This window comes from Erpetoichthys calabaricus, chromosome 12, assembly GCF_900747795.2.
Source record: "Erpetoichthys calabaricus chromosome 12, fErpCal1.3, whole genome shotgun sequence".
Classification (NCBI taxonomy): domain Eukaryota; kingdom Metazoa; phylum Chordata; class Cladistia; order Polypteriformes; family Polypteridae; genus Erpetoichthys; species Erpetoichthys calabaricus.
The window spans coordinates 108,491,373-108,507,916 of NC_041405.2; the positions used below are offsets into that span (position 1 = coordinate 108,491,373).

A 16,544-nucleotide genomic window follows, 5' to 3' on the forward strand; every position below is an offset into this window, starting at 1 on the left:
GATAAGGTTCTTATGCTGGAATGCAGTGTTTTCTTTTCTCCAAACATAATGCTTTTCATTTAAACCAAAACGTTCTATTTTGGTCTCATCTGTCCACAAAACATTCTTCCAGTAGCCTTCTGGTTTGTCCACGTGATCTTTAGCAAACTGCAGATGAGCAGCAATGTTTTTTTTTGGAGAGAAGTGGCTTTCTCCTTGCAACCCTGCCATGCACACCATTGTTGTTCAGTGTTCCCCTGATGGTGGACTCATGAACATGAACATTAGCCAATGTGAGAGAGGCCTTCAGTTGCTTAGAAGTTACCCTGGGGTCCTTTGTGGCCTCGACGACTATTACACGCCTTGCTCTTGGAGTGATCTTTGTTGGTCTACCACTCCTGGGGAGGGTAACAATGGTCTTGAATTTCCTCCATTTGTACACAATCTGTTTGACTGTGGATTGGTGGAGTCCAAACTCTTTAGAGATGGTTTTGTAACCTTTTCCAACCTGATGAGCATCAACAACTCTTTTTCTGAGGTCCTCAGAAATCTCCTTTGTTCGTGCCATGATACACTTCCACAAACATGTGTTGTGAAGAGCAGACTTTGATAGATCCCTGTTCTTTAAATAACACAGGGTGCCCACTCACACCTGATCGTCATCCCATTGATTGAAAACACCTGACTCGAATTTCACCTTCAAACTAACTGCTAATCTTAGAGGTTCACATACTTTTGCCACTCACAGATATGTAATATTTGATCATTTTCCTCAATAAATAAATGACCAAGTATAATATTTTTGTCTCATTTGTTTAACTTGTTTCTCTTTATCTACTTTTAGGACTTGAGTGAAAATCTGATGATGTTTTAGGTCATATCTATGCAGAAATATAGAAAATTCTAAAGGGTTCATAAACTTTCAACCACAGCTGTATGCATTGATTAACACTGTATGTAAATTCAATAGTTTATAAAATGAACCTCTATTCTTTGTTTCTCTGATCATTCTGACCATGCAGTAAAAAACTGCTTTCAAAGAATGCTGCCTCTGAGGCATTTTGCCAAGGAGTAATTTAAAAGATATGATTTGTCCTGTTAGAGGATGTTTCTTTCCTTAATAAGATGTTAAATTACTACCACAGAAGCAACTTTCTCTGAGTGCCCCTGCCAGACTGGCTGTAGATAAGCATTGTATTTCAGCATCTTCTTGGTTGCAATTATGTCTGCACTCATATTCCTGTCACTCTAATTAATCTGTTAGGCCTCCCCGTCCGGGGTTGTCTGCTTCATGTTAAACAGATGTTTGGGAGTCGTGGCCACGATTGCTGGGGATCACCCTACCAGCCTGAGGAAAGACTGCAGTATTGAAGAACCTCTGCCCTGGCTACAGCCTGCAGAAGGGGACAGGGCTGCATGTTGGTGCTGGCCAATCACCTTTGTTGGCCAATACAAATGAAGTGTTGCCTTTACGGAATGTTTAAAAACCATACCCTTTCATTCTTGTGTCTTTCCTTATTTTAACCACCTCTGTTGGTTGACTAGCCTGCTTTCTGCTTTCTCTCCACATGGAGTGAGGTCATCTCTTAGGAGACTATCCTTGGACCACTACTTTATTTAATTTTTATTAATAGCATACATTTTGGTATAGTTAGCAAACTAAAATTGGAGGAATAGCTGACACTGAGGAGTTTTCAAAATAAATTCAAAAAGACCAGAGGCCTCTTTTATAAAGCTTGGATATGCACATAAAGAGCCTCAAAACATTCATACACATCTTCCCATGCAAACAATGGGGAAACATGCATATATTTGCAGCAACTCTGACCCATGTGTACTCAACATTCTGGAGAAACTGGGAAATGACGACTCCCTCGATCAAATAGGAATATTCAGAAAAGCCAGCTCACATTATAATTCATAATCACAGAGCTGTTGTTATAATGTGTATATAATGTGATAAACAAATTACACCTCAAAAATAATATGATGTAGACTATGTTTTCTTTTTTAAAAGAGGAAATGCTACCTTATTTGCATTAAAAAACTTTTTTGGTTTTTCATCAGTTTATATTAGCTACCTGTTGTCACTTCTCAGGGGAGTAGGTCAACAGGTCAGGAATATCGAAGCCAAGCTTCACTCTGTCATGCCAGCTGTGCCAAAAGCCATTAACCGACTGGCGAGGCACTACGTCCAGTTTTCATATGGTGTGGGCTTACATATATAAAACATCACATGTTTTTGTCAACATTAAAAAGCAGTTTGCAGCAGAGCAAATTACTGTACTAATATTGAGATAAGGGCACCTAGCGGGAATGAAGCTGCTTTTGTTAACATGACCATGTGCTCTCAGTTACGGAGCACAGACAGATACTCTTGAATGCAGGTAGTGGGGTCTCGATGCATCAGGAGCTGTTCTACCAGCTGGATGATAAATTGGACTGGACTGCCAATTTCTGAAGCTCTGTGTAAGAAAGGACAGAGCCGACTATACTTCCTTAGAAGGCTGGCGTCCTTCAACATCTGCAATAAGATGCTACAGATGTTCTATCAGACGGTTGTGGCGAGCGCCCCCTTCTACGCAGTGGTGTGCTGGGGAGGTAGCATAAAGAAGAAGGACACCTCACGCCTGGACAAACTGGTGAGGAAGGCAGGCTCTACTGTAGGCACAGAGCTGGACAGTTTGACATCCGTGGCAGAGCGACGGCCGCTGAGCAGGCTCCTGTCAATCATGGAGAATCCACTGCATCCACTAAACAGTGTCATCTCCAGACAGAGGAGCAGCTTCAGCGACAGACTGCTGTCACTGTCCTGCTCCACTGACAGACTGAGGAGATCGTTCCTCCCCCACACTATGCGACTCTTCAATTCCACCCGGGGGGTAAACGTTAACATTATATAAAGTTACTGTCTGTTATGCCTGCATTGTTATTACTCTTTAATATTGTTCTTTATCAGTATGCTGCTGCTGGAGTATGTGAATTTCCCCTTGGGATTAATAAAGTATCTATCTATCTATCTATCTATCTATCTATCTATCTATCTATCTATCTATCTATCTATCTATCTATCTATCTATCTATCTATCTATCTATCTATGAACTTCTGCAGCATCCTAATTACATATGTATGAGGTTGATTATAATGCTCCATATATAGATGTTTCAGTGCAGCATTCACATACGCATATTTATAAATTGATTGTGATTTATAAATGGTAAATTGATGATTTTTGGTGCACTCATATTTTCACACTCCAACCCAACCAAAGTTTTATAAATGAGGCCCCTGGACAAGCTTCAGAACTGGGTGATCACTTGGAAAATGCAGTTTAATGTAGAAAAGCACAAAGTGCTACACATGAATGAAAGGAGCATCAGTTGTAAATATAAGATGGAAGACACCATCCTAAAGGAAGCAACATCTGAAAAGGATTTAGGGATTTATACTGGCTCAAGATTTATATCATCTAAGCAAGGTGAGGAAGGGATTAAAAAGTCAAATAAAATGTTAAGTGGGCATCATGGTGGCGCAGTGGTAGCGCTGCTGCCTCGCAGTTAGGAGACCCGGGTTCGCTTCCCGGGTCCTCCATTAGTGAAGTTTGCATGTTCTCCCTGTGTCTATGTGGGTTTCCTCCGGGTGCTCCGGTTTCCTCCCACAGTCCAAAGACATGCAGGTTAGGTGCATTGGCGATCCTAAATTGTCTCTGGTGTGTGGGTGTGTGTGTGCCCTGCGGTGGGCTGGCACCCTGCCCGGGATTTATTCCTGCCTTGCACCCTGTGTTGGCTGAGATTGGCTCCAGCAGACCCCCGTGACCCTGCGTTAGGATATAGCGGGTTGGATAATGAATGGATGGATGGATAAAATGTTAAGTTGTATTGTAAAAACTGTTGAATAGAAATTAAGGGACAGAATGCTGAGAACGTTTAACACACTATTGAGAGCATATCTGGAATACTGTGTGCTGTTCTGGTCACCATGCTACAGAAAAGACATAGCAGCACTTGACGTTGTGCAGAGGAGGGCAACCAAGTGCATCCCAGGACTTAAGGACATGTCCTTCTGTGACAGACCTGTTTACTCTTGAGCACAGGAGATTGCATGGGGACCTAATCTAGGCCTTCAAAATCTTCAAAGGTACTGATAAAGTAGTTCAAATAGAATTCTTTCAACTTAAGGTGGAATCACATACTCAAGGACACCAGTGAACTTCAAGGAGAAGTGTTTTTAAGACTGAAGCCAGGAAGCACTTCTTTAGGCAAAGAGTTGTGAGAATCAGGAACAAACTACCAAGCCATGTAGTTGAAGCAGAAACCTTAACAACCTTTAAGAAGCATCTGGATGAGATATTGGGACAGCGCTAAGCTAACAAGTTTGATGGTCTGAATGGTCTCCTCTTGTTTGTCAAATTTCTTATTTCAAATGTTCTTATTAGTTGTTCCAAAAGCTGTAGACCCGTTTAAGAATGTCATTACAGTGATCCCTCGCTATATCGCGCTTCGTCTTTCGCAGCTTCACTCCATCGCGGATTTTAAATGTAAGCATATGTGAATATATATCGCAGATTTTTCACTGCTTCGCGGATGTCTGCGGTCTACAGTACGTGTGCTTCCTCAGTTGATTTGCCCATTTGAATTCAAACAAGGGACATATTTGAATTGAAACAAGGGACGCTATTGGTGGATGGCTGAGAAGCTACCCAATCAGAGCATGCGGTTAAGTTCCTGTGTGCTGCTGATTGGCTCAGCGACGGAGTGCTGCATTAACCAGGAAGTACTAATCTCACTCATTCAGCATTAACGTGCACAAGCGCCAACAGAAGATGCAAATGATTGCAGAAAAGGTAAAAGTTTTGGATATGTTGAAGGAAGGAAACAGCTACACCGCTGCAGGACACCATTACAGCATAAATGAGTCCACGATTCTTTTTATTTAAAAAGGAGGAAAAGCATATAAGATCTAAGGCCGCAGTGTCTTTTAACCAGGGCGCACAATGAGTTGCAAGTGGACGTTGTAAGGCAGTAGTCTGGATGGAATCTGCTTTAGGGATTTGGATTGAAGAGTGATGGAAGAAGAACAACGGCGGTGCTAAACAGTCGCCTGAAGAGGCTCCTTTAGAAGAGCTGTAATGCTATCCTTTGTTGTGCAGTAAAATTAAACTCATCGTTATCGGACAAGTCGTCGTGTCATTGTTGGTGAGTAACCATAATTAATTATTTACGTACAGTACTTATTACATGTACATAGTTTAGTGTCACTGTACACACATTTTATTGTATACAATTTTTCTTGCATTGTACGTATTTATTGCTGGTGGCCTGTCTGTCGTAATGGCTGTAACATGTATGATATCGGAGACGCTCGATATCTTTAAAATAATATTTAGGTTTTACTGTATGTAAACTGTGTTTACATACATAATTTCAACGAATCTTACCTAATATCTAAGAGAATACAAAGGGTTTATGCTGTATAATTGTGCGTGAAATGTTTATAATAGTGTGGGAGAGTTTATAAGGGCTTAAAATATATAAAAATAACCACATGAACATGCGGTTTCTACTTCACGGATTTTCTTATTTCGCGGGTGGCTCTGGAACGCAACCCCCGCGATGGAGGAGGGATTACTGTAATTCAGTGTGGTTATGGTCTGAAAAATTACAACAGCAGTATATCATGTCACACGTGTATGAGTTTATGACAAAGTGACAGTCAAAATTCTGAAGAGCTTCGATGCTAAGAGGTTTGAATTTGGGTTTCACCAAGGCTTGATCTTAATGTACCTACTTTGATATGTGATGATGTCCATTACACAAGGTCACTATGAAGCTCATCCAGTAAATTGCCCACAACACAACCACCAACCAACAACTCTCTTTAGTTTATATTGTTTTGGTAGGACAGCCTACAGGTTTCTCAAATGGTTTCTTACCTTGTCTGGCCAGCAGATGCTGATGAAAAGGACCACTGGTAAGGCCACAGTAAACACATAGAGTCCCCAGAGCCATGGCCGCTTTCCTGCTGCCGCTAACAACTTCAAGAAAATTCTTGGCTGAAGAGCAAGGGGAGAGTGAAATTAGAAATTAATTATGTATAAGACGCCTTGCTTCATGCTCAGCAATACACTGAGGGTGAAGGCCGGGATGATGTCAGAAATGTTACCAAGTAAATAAGCATTCATTAATGCCATAATATATTTTGCAGCAAAGCTCTCCCATGAATCTAATGATCATTAACAATTTATTGGATGAGAGTCACAACTCCACAGTTCCTCTACTGAAATCTTTGATTTGAAGAAGGCGCTCATGGGAGGAGTCTGTCCTCATTGAGGAAAGGTCACATTTTTCTGCTGGATTGTCCTTCTTGTTATTGTTAAAAAGATGGCAGCTTTCTATGGCCAATTTTTATTATGCTCAAGGTTTGCAATCTGTGTGTGTCACTGAAAGTTATTTTTCAGATTTAGGTTTAAAGGCAGGCAGCTCACGATAAACATTTTAAAAAACTGATGATCTTTTGTTTTTTTAAATTACTTAACACAGCCACGAATTGGTAGCTTTCGATTCATCAAATGAAAAAGAATGAACCTGAATACTGTCACATATGTGCACTTGAGAGATCACTTGAGGGCTCATCAACTAGTAATACCACCCCGAGTCAAGGGTTGGCGCTGTTGCTTAATGCTTCTCCTCCTTTTTCCCCTAACAGATCTGATGACCGACAGCATCTGTGACATCACTTCCAGGTCACAAACCCTTGAGCCCGCCTTTTCTGCTTTGACTTCCTCTTAAGGGCTTCCACTGACATCTAAGAGTCGGTCGGACTGTTAACTCTGAAAGGATTTTTTGTGAATTTTTTTTTTGTTTTTTTGCCATCAGATATATGGGGTTCATCTCACGGTACCAACTCTTTATATTCTCCTTATGTTTTTTTTTAACAGTATGAATTCACTAAATAATCCAAATTAGTTTCCTGAATTTTTGTATTTCTGGTATGCAAAAATATACATCAGCCTGTTTTTAGCCTTCAATTTAACAAAGTTTAGTTAAGTTTAAACAAAGGGCACCACAAGCCCTGTGCCCTGTGTCCTGTGTCTTGTGGCCGATTGCTGAATTCCACAGCTGCATGTCCTGGTCAAGAGCAATGTCAACGGGAAGGGGACATCCTATGCATGCGACCTTAACAAAATGTAAGCAATGACAGAAACAAATCAATTCCTGAGTAACAAATCTGGAATAATATAAAAGAGTGATTTGAAAAAGTAAGAAAGTGTGCTTACCAAATAAAAATGTGAGGGAAAGTTTCACATTAAAATTTAGAATTCGCAGGAATTACATTTGACATACTGCAATCCTGCGCCAAATTTCATGTCCTGATAATATAATATAATATAATATAATATAATATAATATAATATAATATAATATAATATAACTAGACATTAAGCCCGTTACAATAACGGGTGCTAGAACAGTAGTGCATTCTCTTTGATAATTTTTTTTATGCTCATTTTCCTTTTCTTCTATAGATCTATTTGCTCTTCTGAGTCTTTCTCTTTTAGCGTTTTTCTGACGCTCATTTTCTTTTTCTTCTTTTTTAGGTGGCATGTTGTTAGTAGATAGTCACAGTAATATAGGCTTGTACGTCCGTAATATTTTCTGTTACAGTAATACTGGCTTGTATGTGGCTGTAATATGCGTCACTGTATTGTGTGCCTTTAATTTTCTCTCGCAGTAATACTGGTTTGTATTTCCGTAAAATCCGTGTAATTTTCTCTGACAGTAATACTGGCTTTAATATCATAATATGCATTTAATTTTCTGTCACAACAGTGGGCAATCAGCAGATTCTCCCCAGCAACTGATGTAATGTGTGGTGTGCAGTTGATAATTGTGCTTGTGGCGTCTCTCCAGCAAGTACTGTGCAGTTCCCCAGCCAAGTATTTTAATCCGTGATGGCTTGCAGCTGATTATTGTATGTGTGGCGTCTCCCCAGCAACGGATTTTATGTGCGTGAAAATAAATCTACTTTTAAAAGTCATCCTATTGTAATATCATGAAAATTCGTATATTTAGGAAAACCCCTCCAACGACTGACACTTTACACTTTACCGGGCCAGGCTTCTTAATCAAAAATCTGACATCCTCAGAGTGAACACTTGCACAACAACAAATACTAATCCCACCTCTTTGGGGAAGCTGGCCTCCGCGTCTCAGTACCCGTTAGAATTTTTCGTGCCTTTTGTTTTAAGTCTTACCTCATTTACAGAAATCCGATTGGATCAACCGCGCAATATTTTATGGGTCCCGCCCTCTCTGTCTTGTGTGACACGTCAGGCGGCCTTTGAAGCATCTGCTCAAAGCACCGTACTGTGCCCCGCACATGCGCACTTCACCAGAAGACACACACACACGGACACTGGACGCACACAGGGGTTTTATTAAAGAGGATATAATATAATATAATATAATTGGCTTCATTACATTTGTCTATGCCATTTGTTCTCAACAAAGCAGGGAGAGCTGGTCTTGCCACTCACTCCAAGTCATCGATGGAGTGGTAAAGCAACTTTGGAACAACATCACAGACCATCCCAGGCAGCAACAAAGGGAGGTGCTTCTTGATTCCTCACATCACTTTACCATCAAGTGAGCCATCACTGTTATTTCAAATGAGTTTCCTATCATCTTCATATTGAACCATTAATAAGGTTATCCCAACTAAAATAAAACAAATAAACAGATGCCACAATAACCTTGTGCCAGATGGAAGTGGGACAGACTTGACCACGAGACTGGTGGGTGCAGCCCTTCACAACAGGCTTTGCAGATGCAACACTTTATATAAAGATGTCTTTAATGGAAGGCAGAGAGGCCTCAAAGGTCTTTTCTGCTCTGTGCACTATCTGTTGAAGGTCCCTGCAGTCAGAGACACTGATGTTCCCAAACCAGACAGTGATGCAGCTGGTCAGAATGCTTTCAATGGTGCCCTAGTATAATGTAGTGAGAATTGGGGGAGGTAGGCTTGCCTTCCTCAGCCTCCGAAGGATGTAGAGAAGCTGCTGTGTCTTCTTGGCTATGGAGGTGGTGTTAATTGACCAACTAAGGTCACACACCAAGGAATCTGATGCTCTTGACCAATCCAACTTTAGTCCATTCTCATTGAAAAAATTACCTCATGAAAAAATGGGAGAAAACCACAATGATGTTTTGCGTTTATAATCTGAAATGGCATTCTTAGTCTTAGTCTATGTCAGTTGCAGAACAGTGCAGATGGTAGCGTGTCGGACTGGTATGAGTGGTATTGTGAGTAGAGTCCTACTTTTATTCTTTTTAATGTACATCTTATTTATGTTTTAGAAATAAAAATATAAAGAATAGAATAATTCTAAATAATAGAAAAGAATAATTACTGACAGTACATAAATGATATAAAAAATAAACTTTTTTTATTTCTGTGGAATTCTCTTGAAAATAGTCACACTAATCAGTCTTTATTTGTATTCATTTTGTACATGTTAAGGTTTGCATTTAGTTTGTATTCTTTTATTGTCTGCATGCATGATAATTTATATCTTCCTTTGACATTTTTCACTGCCATCGTCTGTATCCTGTAATTTAAACTTATTCCATTACCAATCAGAACTATTACTGTCTTTATTTATTGTGCATTTAGATGTTAAGATTTGCATTGGGCGTGACGAGGATGGACAGGATTAGGAATGAGTACATTAGAGGGTCAGCTCAGGTTGGACGGTTTGTAGACAGAGAGGTGATATTTTGTTGGTTTGGACATGTGCTAAGGAGAGATGCTGAGTATATTAGGAGGAGGATGCTAAGGATAGAGCTGCCAGGTAAGAGGAAAAGAGGAAGGCCTAAGCCAGTGGTTCTCAAACTGTGGGGCGGGCCCCCCTAGGGGGGCGCGAAGTAACAAAAAGGGGGGTGCGAAGATGTGAAAAAAAGAAAACAAGAATCGAAAATATGAAAAATACATCTATTGAAACCAAAACAAATTAACTTAAACTACACTCTGATACTAGAAAAATAAATATAGAGTTAGATAAATGTCAATAAAAGTTAAGTAGGTATAATAAAATATGCATCTATATCATTAATTAAAAAAGATCAAATTGGTATTAGTTGGCTCCTTTCAAAAAAACCTTAGGGGGGCACGATTAAAACTGTTATGAAAACTCGGGTCGCAAATATTAAAGGTTGAGAAACGCTGGCCTAAGCGAAGGTTTATGGATGTGGTGAGAGAGGACATGCAGGTGATGGGGGTAACAGAACAAGATATAGAGGACAGAAAGATATGGAAGAAGATGATCTGCTGTGGCAACCCCTAACAGGAGCACCCGAAAGAAGAAGAAGAAGTTCTTTATTAGTTCACAAATCTGACTTGTTTATTCAGCTGGGAGTTTAAAATCCACTTCTAAAAATGTCTCCATTTCTATTAGTATTATTATGATAACTGGCTTATCTATTCCATATGATAAACAAAATACATATCTGAAATACAGTACTGCTACAATCATATTTCATAGCTCCTTGGCTCCTAATTTGCATGCTATTTCACGTAATGCTTTATTCTGTTCAGCACCCTCAATTGGAGAACACATCTGAACATGGGGGTTAGCTAGAGCCTGGACAGTGGGCATGTGGACTGAATGGACAGGAGTTCTGCCTTATTGTGAGAATCACAGGCAGCCTAGAACACTCCTAGCCATCTGAATCTTTAACAAGAGGACAGTTGATGAGGATGCAAGATGTCCACTAGAGGGCAGTGTGGCCTTGACTGTGTAAATCTTGGAGTAAATGGAGGATTCCAAGGATTTTCTGGAAGTGAATGCCCAGCTGGAGTATAAATGCGAGTGATGCGCTCCAGTCTCCAGTAGTCAAGGATGAGAAAACTGTTACCCTACTTGCTTTGCTAAAAAATCAAAAGGGCCCGTGAAGTGCATAAGCAAGCAGCTTTAATTGATATAGTGCCAGTCCATATTGAACACCATCCATAAGCACTTCACAATTACAGCAACACACAACACTTATTTTCATTTATATTTATATATTGTACCATAGACAAATTAATTAACTTGCTCAAGATCACACACTGAGTCAGAAGTTGTTGAACATGCAGCTACAGGATTTGAAAGCCCAGGCCTTTGTTACTGTAACATCTTTCCTCTCGGCTGGTAATAAAACTGAATATCATATAAGGTTAGCTTCAGGATGTGTGTCACGTTCCTAAACATGATTCCTTTCCATGGATACACCCAGCTTGGAGCCACCATCAAGAAGATACAGATGAGGTTATATTATAGCATCCAGTGTCTCTCCCATTATCCAGTATCCTGAGTGATTTCTTATTTGGCCCAAATGGAAAGCACCCCTCACCCCTTCCCAGTCCACCCATCACTAAGAAGTACACATAACTGAAACACTTCCTGATCCATGCCAAATTCGAGGCACCAAATTATATTCATTCATTATTAAACCTGTATAACCATGTTCAGGGTCACAGAAGCTGTAACCCATCCCAGTAACTATACTGTAAGAGTCAATCCTGGACAGGGCTCCATTTTCTAACCTGCTTAAACTAATTGAAGAGCTCAGTTCCAAAATCAGATAAGTACAAAAGATACATTTTGGAGATAAATAGGAAAATCTGGGTCCGTAAGCAGATTTTGAAACTAAATCCCTAAAACTATAGTGCTACACTGTTGCAATTAGCAGGTTTTGAAACTCAAACATATTTTCGGTGCATGACCAACTACATGAAAAGTCACAAAAAAACAAAAAGTTCACTAAATTTTACCAAAAGGTGTAATTAGCAGATTTTGAAACTCACATCTTCAATTCAGGGTTGTGAGGGCTGCAGATGGTCCTGGCAGCATTAGGTTTGCAAGGCAGGAACCAACTTAGTTCATGACAATACCCATAAATCCACACACCCTGACATGGACATGACCAGTTAAGCTAATCTGGACATCTGGGAGATGTGGACCTGACAAACCATGAGAGAGTGCAAACTCCACATGGACATTAAGGGGCATTTGATTAGAATGTGGGTCACTGGCTCCATGAGGCAGCAGCACCGACCAACTCATTATCATAAATCCTCATTTTTACCTTTATTCAATGTATATATTGAACTGTATAAATATAACATTGTATTAAATACATGTGCTGTATTTCATGATGGTGGCATAGTTTGTAGAGGTTATTGTATATTTACTGTATACAGTCATTACTGTCATGTGCACAGCAGTGATAACCTTATAAGCCTAAAAATGAATGAAATTAACTAATTTGTTTTCCTAAAATTCAATGACTCACCTGTTTTTTTTCCCACATGTTAGCAGTCCATTGTTCTGCCACCTTCTCATCAGAACAAACTAATAAATTATCAAAAAAGATGTTAGGGGTCAATGACCACAGTTCCAGACCCACAGCTCCTATAGCATCCATACGGAATGGGTGAGGATCTTCAAAATAGTCTGGATTTGGGATCATTCTAGGCTTCCATAAACCCTGGAAATGTATGAATATCGAATATTAATCAGCATCGTTACAGTCAAGTGAACATTAGGAGCTAAAAATAATGGAAAAAAAAGAGACTTAAATGTTTGAAAACATCAATCGATACCAGTATGGCTAGTGGTAAATCCCAGAACCACGAGACATCAAGTGACAATTCATTAAAATATTAAAAATTAGAACATTAGAAAAAATGAGACGAGAATAGGCCATTCAATTCAACAAAGCTTGCCAGTCTTATCCTCTTAATTCTTTCAAAACAACATCACATCTAGCTGTTCTTTTTATGGCTTGGTAGCTCATTGGGCAGCATTACATTAAAACATGGCCCTCTGGTCAAATTTCATCCTATGCTGTGTGCTGTTTTCAAGTTCTTCTTACATCCATGTTGGCTTCTATTATTGACTCTGATTTCCTCCCACAATCTGAAAACATTTTGTCAGGTCAACTGGCAGTAAGTACTTGGGTGGTGTTTCCACAGTGAGGCTGGCATCCCATCTACGGTTTGTAACTCCTGTCCACTAGTTGATGGTGGGATAGTTTCTTTTACCTACAGACAAATGGTTGAGCACCCTTCACACCCAATCCTGAGCTTTTTTCTCTAAAATAGCTGCATGTAAAATACCTGGTAGTTGGGGTTTGGGATCATGGGTGGCTTCCATTTGCCTTTATAAGCAGGGTTGAGTATTGTGGGTGCCGTCCACTCCCCACATCCGGGGGCAACTGTGCACACCGGATTGGGAATCAGAGGAGCCTCCCAGTTTCCATCCATTGAGTCATCCCTGTATGGAAAAAAACACAATATGGACCCAGATATAAAGGATTGGAAAATAGAAACTCTAACTTACAATCACTTGTCACCTAAAATAGGGTCACATAACAGCAACATTTGGCTCCACTGAATTTTTTTAGTACTGTACATATGTCAGCAAGTATGTATTGGTCGTTGTGTATCTAGTGCCCTCTGTTCTTCAGAAGGCAATTAAATCTCATTTCATTTTTTTTTATTTTGGACTGTGATGTAGCTCTTCTCTAATCTGTGCACAAAGTGATTATCTATGACTAATAAATCAGCATGAGCTGACAGAAGATACTAAAATTGCAACAGGAACCACCAGAAACCTCCACAGCAAAAACAAGCATTTGAGCTGACTGACATTTATGATTGTTAGTGACAAGATGAAGGATAATTCATCCGTCTGCATGACTTTTTTTTGCCAAACAGCCAATCTATGTGCAATAAGGAGATTTTGCACTGCAATCAGACAACAGAAAGCTCCTGACAATTTTTTCTCGATTATCCAGTCAAATTAACTGTTGTTCATTTATCTTTATTCATCGTTCATTGCTAGCAAAAGCTGGTGATGTCTTTCACCCCAACAACACCTCAGCCACTGTCCCTAATGTAGCATAACCAAGTTAGCCAGTGTTTGTCACAGAAGGTCACACCAATGCAATAATAAACTATCAGCACTCTGAAAATCTATGAGATCTTTTTTTGAACCATGGTATCCTGACTTCAACTACATGACTTGGTAGCTTGTTTCAGGATCGCTCAGTTCTTTGAGTGAAAATGTCCATCCTAGCAGCAGTCATACATTCACTTCCTGTTAATTTACGTCGGTGTTCACTAGCACGTGATCTGCTTGAAAGAATTCTATTGGATTAGCTTTCAAGCATTCTTGACATTGGCATCCATTGTTACTGTAATAACAATAAACATATAAACTAAACACAAAAACATAAAAAAGTAACATTATCTGCATGATCCTGACAAGTTGAAATATAATAAACAAATGTACTGATCCTCTATCAGTTTCTTTCATGGAACTATTGCCTGTTCTATTGACACTAGAATGAGTGGCAGAAGTAAAACCTTGTCTCTCTATTATAAAAGAAAATCTTGAGATGACATGAGACGATTACCAAGAGATTTTTTCAAGTCCCACCCTCCTCACAACCATTTTCAAACACGCCCACGGGCCACACACCTCTCATTTGTGTGAATGCTTTTGTCAGACACAGTTCCTGCGCTCTCAGCTCTTATAAATTTTTACGTTTTCCTCACTTTAAGTTCCCAATAAAATAAGACTTATTATGTTCAAATCTTATTGTAGAATTTCATCCAGAAGGGTTATCAACAGAAGAAATTAATACATGGGCAATCCTAGCACAGAGGAACGATGAAGTCAAATGAATTAACACGAAAATTGTCGATCGGTAACACGGCAAATTGGTTAAATGCGTATCAATAGACTATGCTGAAACAGTTGGTGGTCATGGTGTGGAAGATGAAAACATCAACTTACAATATCCCATAGAAAATCTACAACCGTTAACACCGTCCGGTCTTCCGACGGCCGAATTACTGTTCAAAAAAGGATGTATCATAATGTTATTGCATAATTTATGTCTGAGTGATGACCTATGCCATAGGACAAGATTAGTTGTATTCAAAATTGGTTTAACAATTCTGACATGTAAAATTTGAACAGGCGACAAGAAAGGTAATGTAGTACATCTTCTGTGGCTAACATTAGACACCAAAGGAGATCTTGATATGCCATTCGTATTAAAACGTTTACAGTTTCCTGTTAGAATAGCTTTTGCTATGACAATTAACAAATTACAGGGACAAACATTCGAAAAAGTCGGTTTACTAATTAGAGAGAAAGAAACGATATTCACTCACGGGCAGTTATACATTGCATTGTCACGATGTAAGTTCAAACACGGAATCAAAATTGAATGCAATATTGATGAAAAGTTAATTCAAAAAATTGTTTTTACTGAAGTTTTACAGTAAAAGTGTAAGTTTAAAATGTATTTCCGTGCTAATTTCAAAGCCAAACAGAACGAAAACGTATGACGCAACAAATACCACTAAAGCAACATGAAACATAATTTTCTTTCAATTTATTACGTTTTACTATTTTTGATGCATATTTAATGTTATGCATATGTAATAATTCCCATGAAAATAATAATCTGTTTAAATTGTACATCCACTTCACCATATGCGAGTGGTAGATCTGCAAACTGACTAGCGCGTAGCTCCCGCCAGGGGTTTGGCGAGTGAAGCAAGCAGGTTGCAAATTAATAATATGTTCTAACTCTATGTCAGTCTTATTTTTAGTACATAATGAGAAAAGTAAAACAAAAACAGATATGATCTTGGAAATTCTAGATTTACATTGGATTTTATTATAATCAAGGTTATTATTATATGATTGTTATGGGTTCCAGGTCATTTTGTTTTACTTAAAAAAGAAATGGTGCATTGACTTTCTAGAATTGCCACAATTAAAACAATTATTGATGCCGACCCCATATTACCCCTTGTCATAATATATGACAAATATAACCCCATGTCATAGTTTGCCAGCATTTAAAGCTTGCCTGCTTCGCTATATCTGGATGCATAATGGGATTGAAGGAGAGAGGTCATTGAAGATAAGAACTGGTCAATTGATGGCCTTGCTGAGTGAGTACAGAGACATATGGAACAGGTGACAGTGATATGAATTATTAAGTTGACATGATTAAGGTATACGCGGCAAACTAATAGGGTGTTTAAATGAACTCCACACAAGGAACAAAAGGAGAATTAACAGGAATGCAGCCACTGTAGCTCTCCAGTGCCAGTATTGCATTAAAAATACTGCATTGAGAAAATGAATGAATGAGGACATTACACAATGCTTATTAAACAATTCATTTATATTAAAAGAAAATGGCAGCAAGTGGGTTTACTTTGAGAAAGAATTTGCTTACCAGTCTTCTGGCTTTTCTGCATCTGGGTCAGAAATAAATGGGTCCTCTGCATTCAACCAGCCCAGAGGCTTCACAGCCGTAGGATCAGGAATCCAACGAGGGGCATCGTCATCCCTTCAGAGTGGAGAAATACAGTTATTGGTATCCTTGTTTTTTTACTCCTGTTCAGTTTTGTTTCTGAATGATCTGATTGGTACATAGAGAAAAGGTTTTTCAAGCTATATACAGTGTTTTAGCATATTGGATATAACAGGGAA

At 39.1% G+C, this 16,544-nt stretch overlaps 2 protein-coding genes across 3 annotated transcripts in view; one reads left to right on the forward strand and one right to left on the reverse strand.

The window, feature by feature from the left end:
• Positions 1–16,544, forward strand: part of sybl1 (synaptobrevin-like 1) — a 307,369-nt gene that overhangs the window by 35,744 nt on the left and 255,081 nt on the right. The gene's annotated exons all lie outside the window — the stretch shown is intronic.
• si:ch211-274f20.2 (calnexin) overlaps positions 1–16,544 on the reverse strand; it is a 55,626-nt gene that overhangs the window by 10,844 nt on the left and 28,238 nt on the right. Inside the window, exons 7-10 of the mRNA XM_028816885.2 lie at positions 16,288–16,401; positions 13,139–13,295; positions 12,313–12,507; positions 5,913–6,032 (exon numbers count right to left, since the gene is read on the reverse strand). Of these exons, the coding sequence (XP_028672718.2) occupies positions 5,913–6,032; positions 12,313–12,507; positions 13,139–13,295; positions 16,288–16,401 (586 nt within the window). The remainder of the gene's footprint in view (positions 1–5,912; positions 6,033–12,312; positions 12,508–13,138; positions 13,296–16,287; positions 16,402–16,544) is intronic.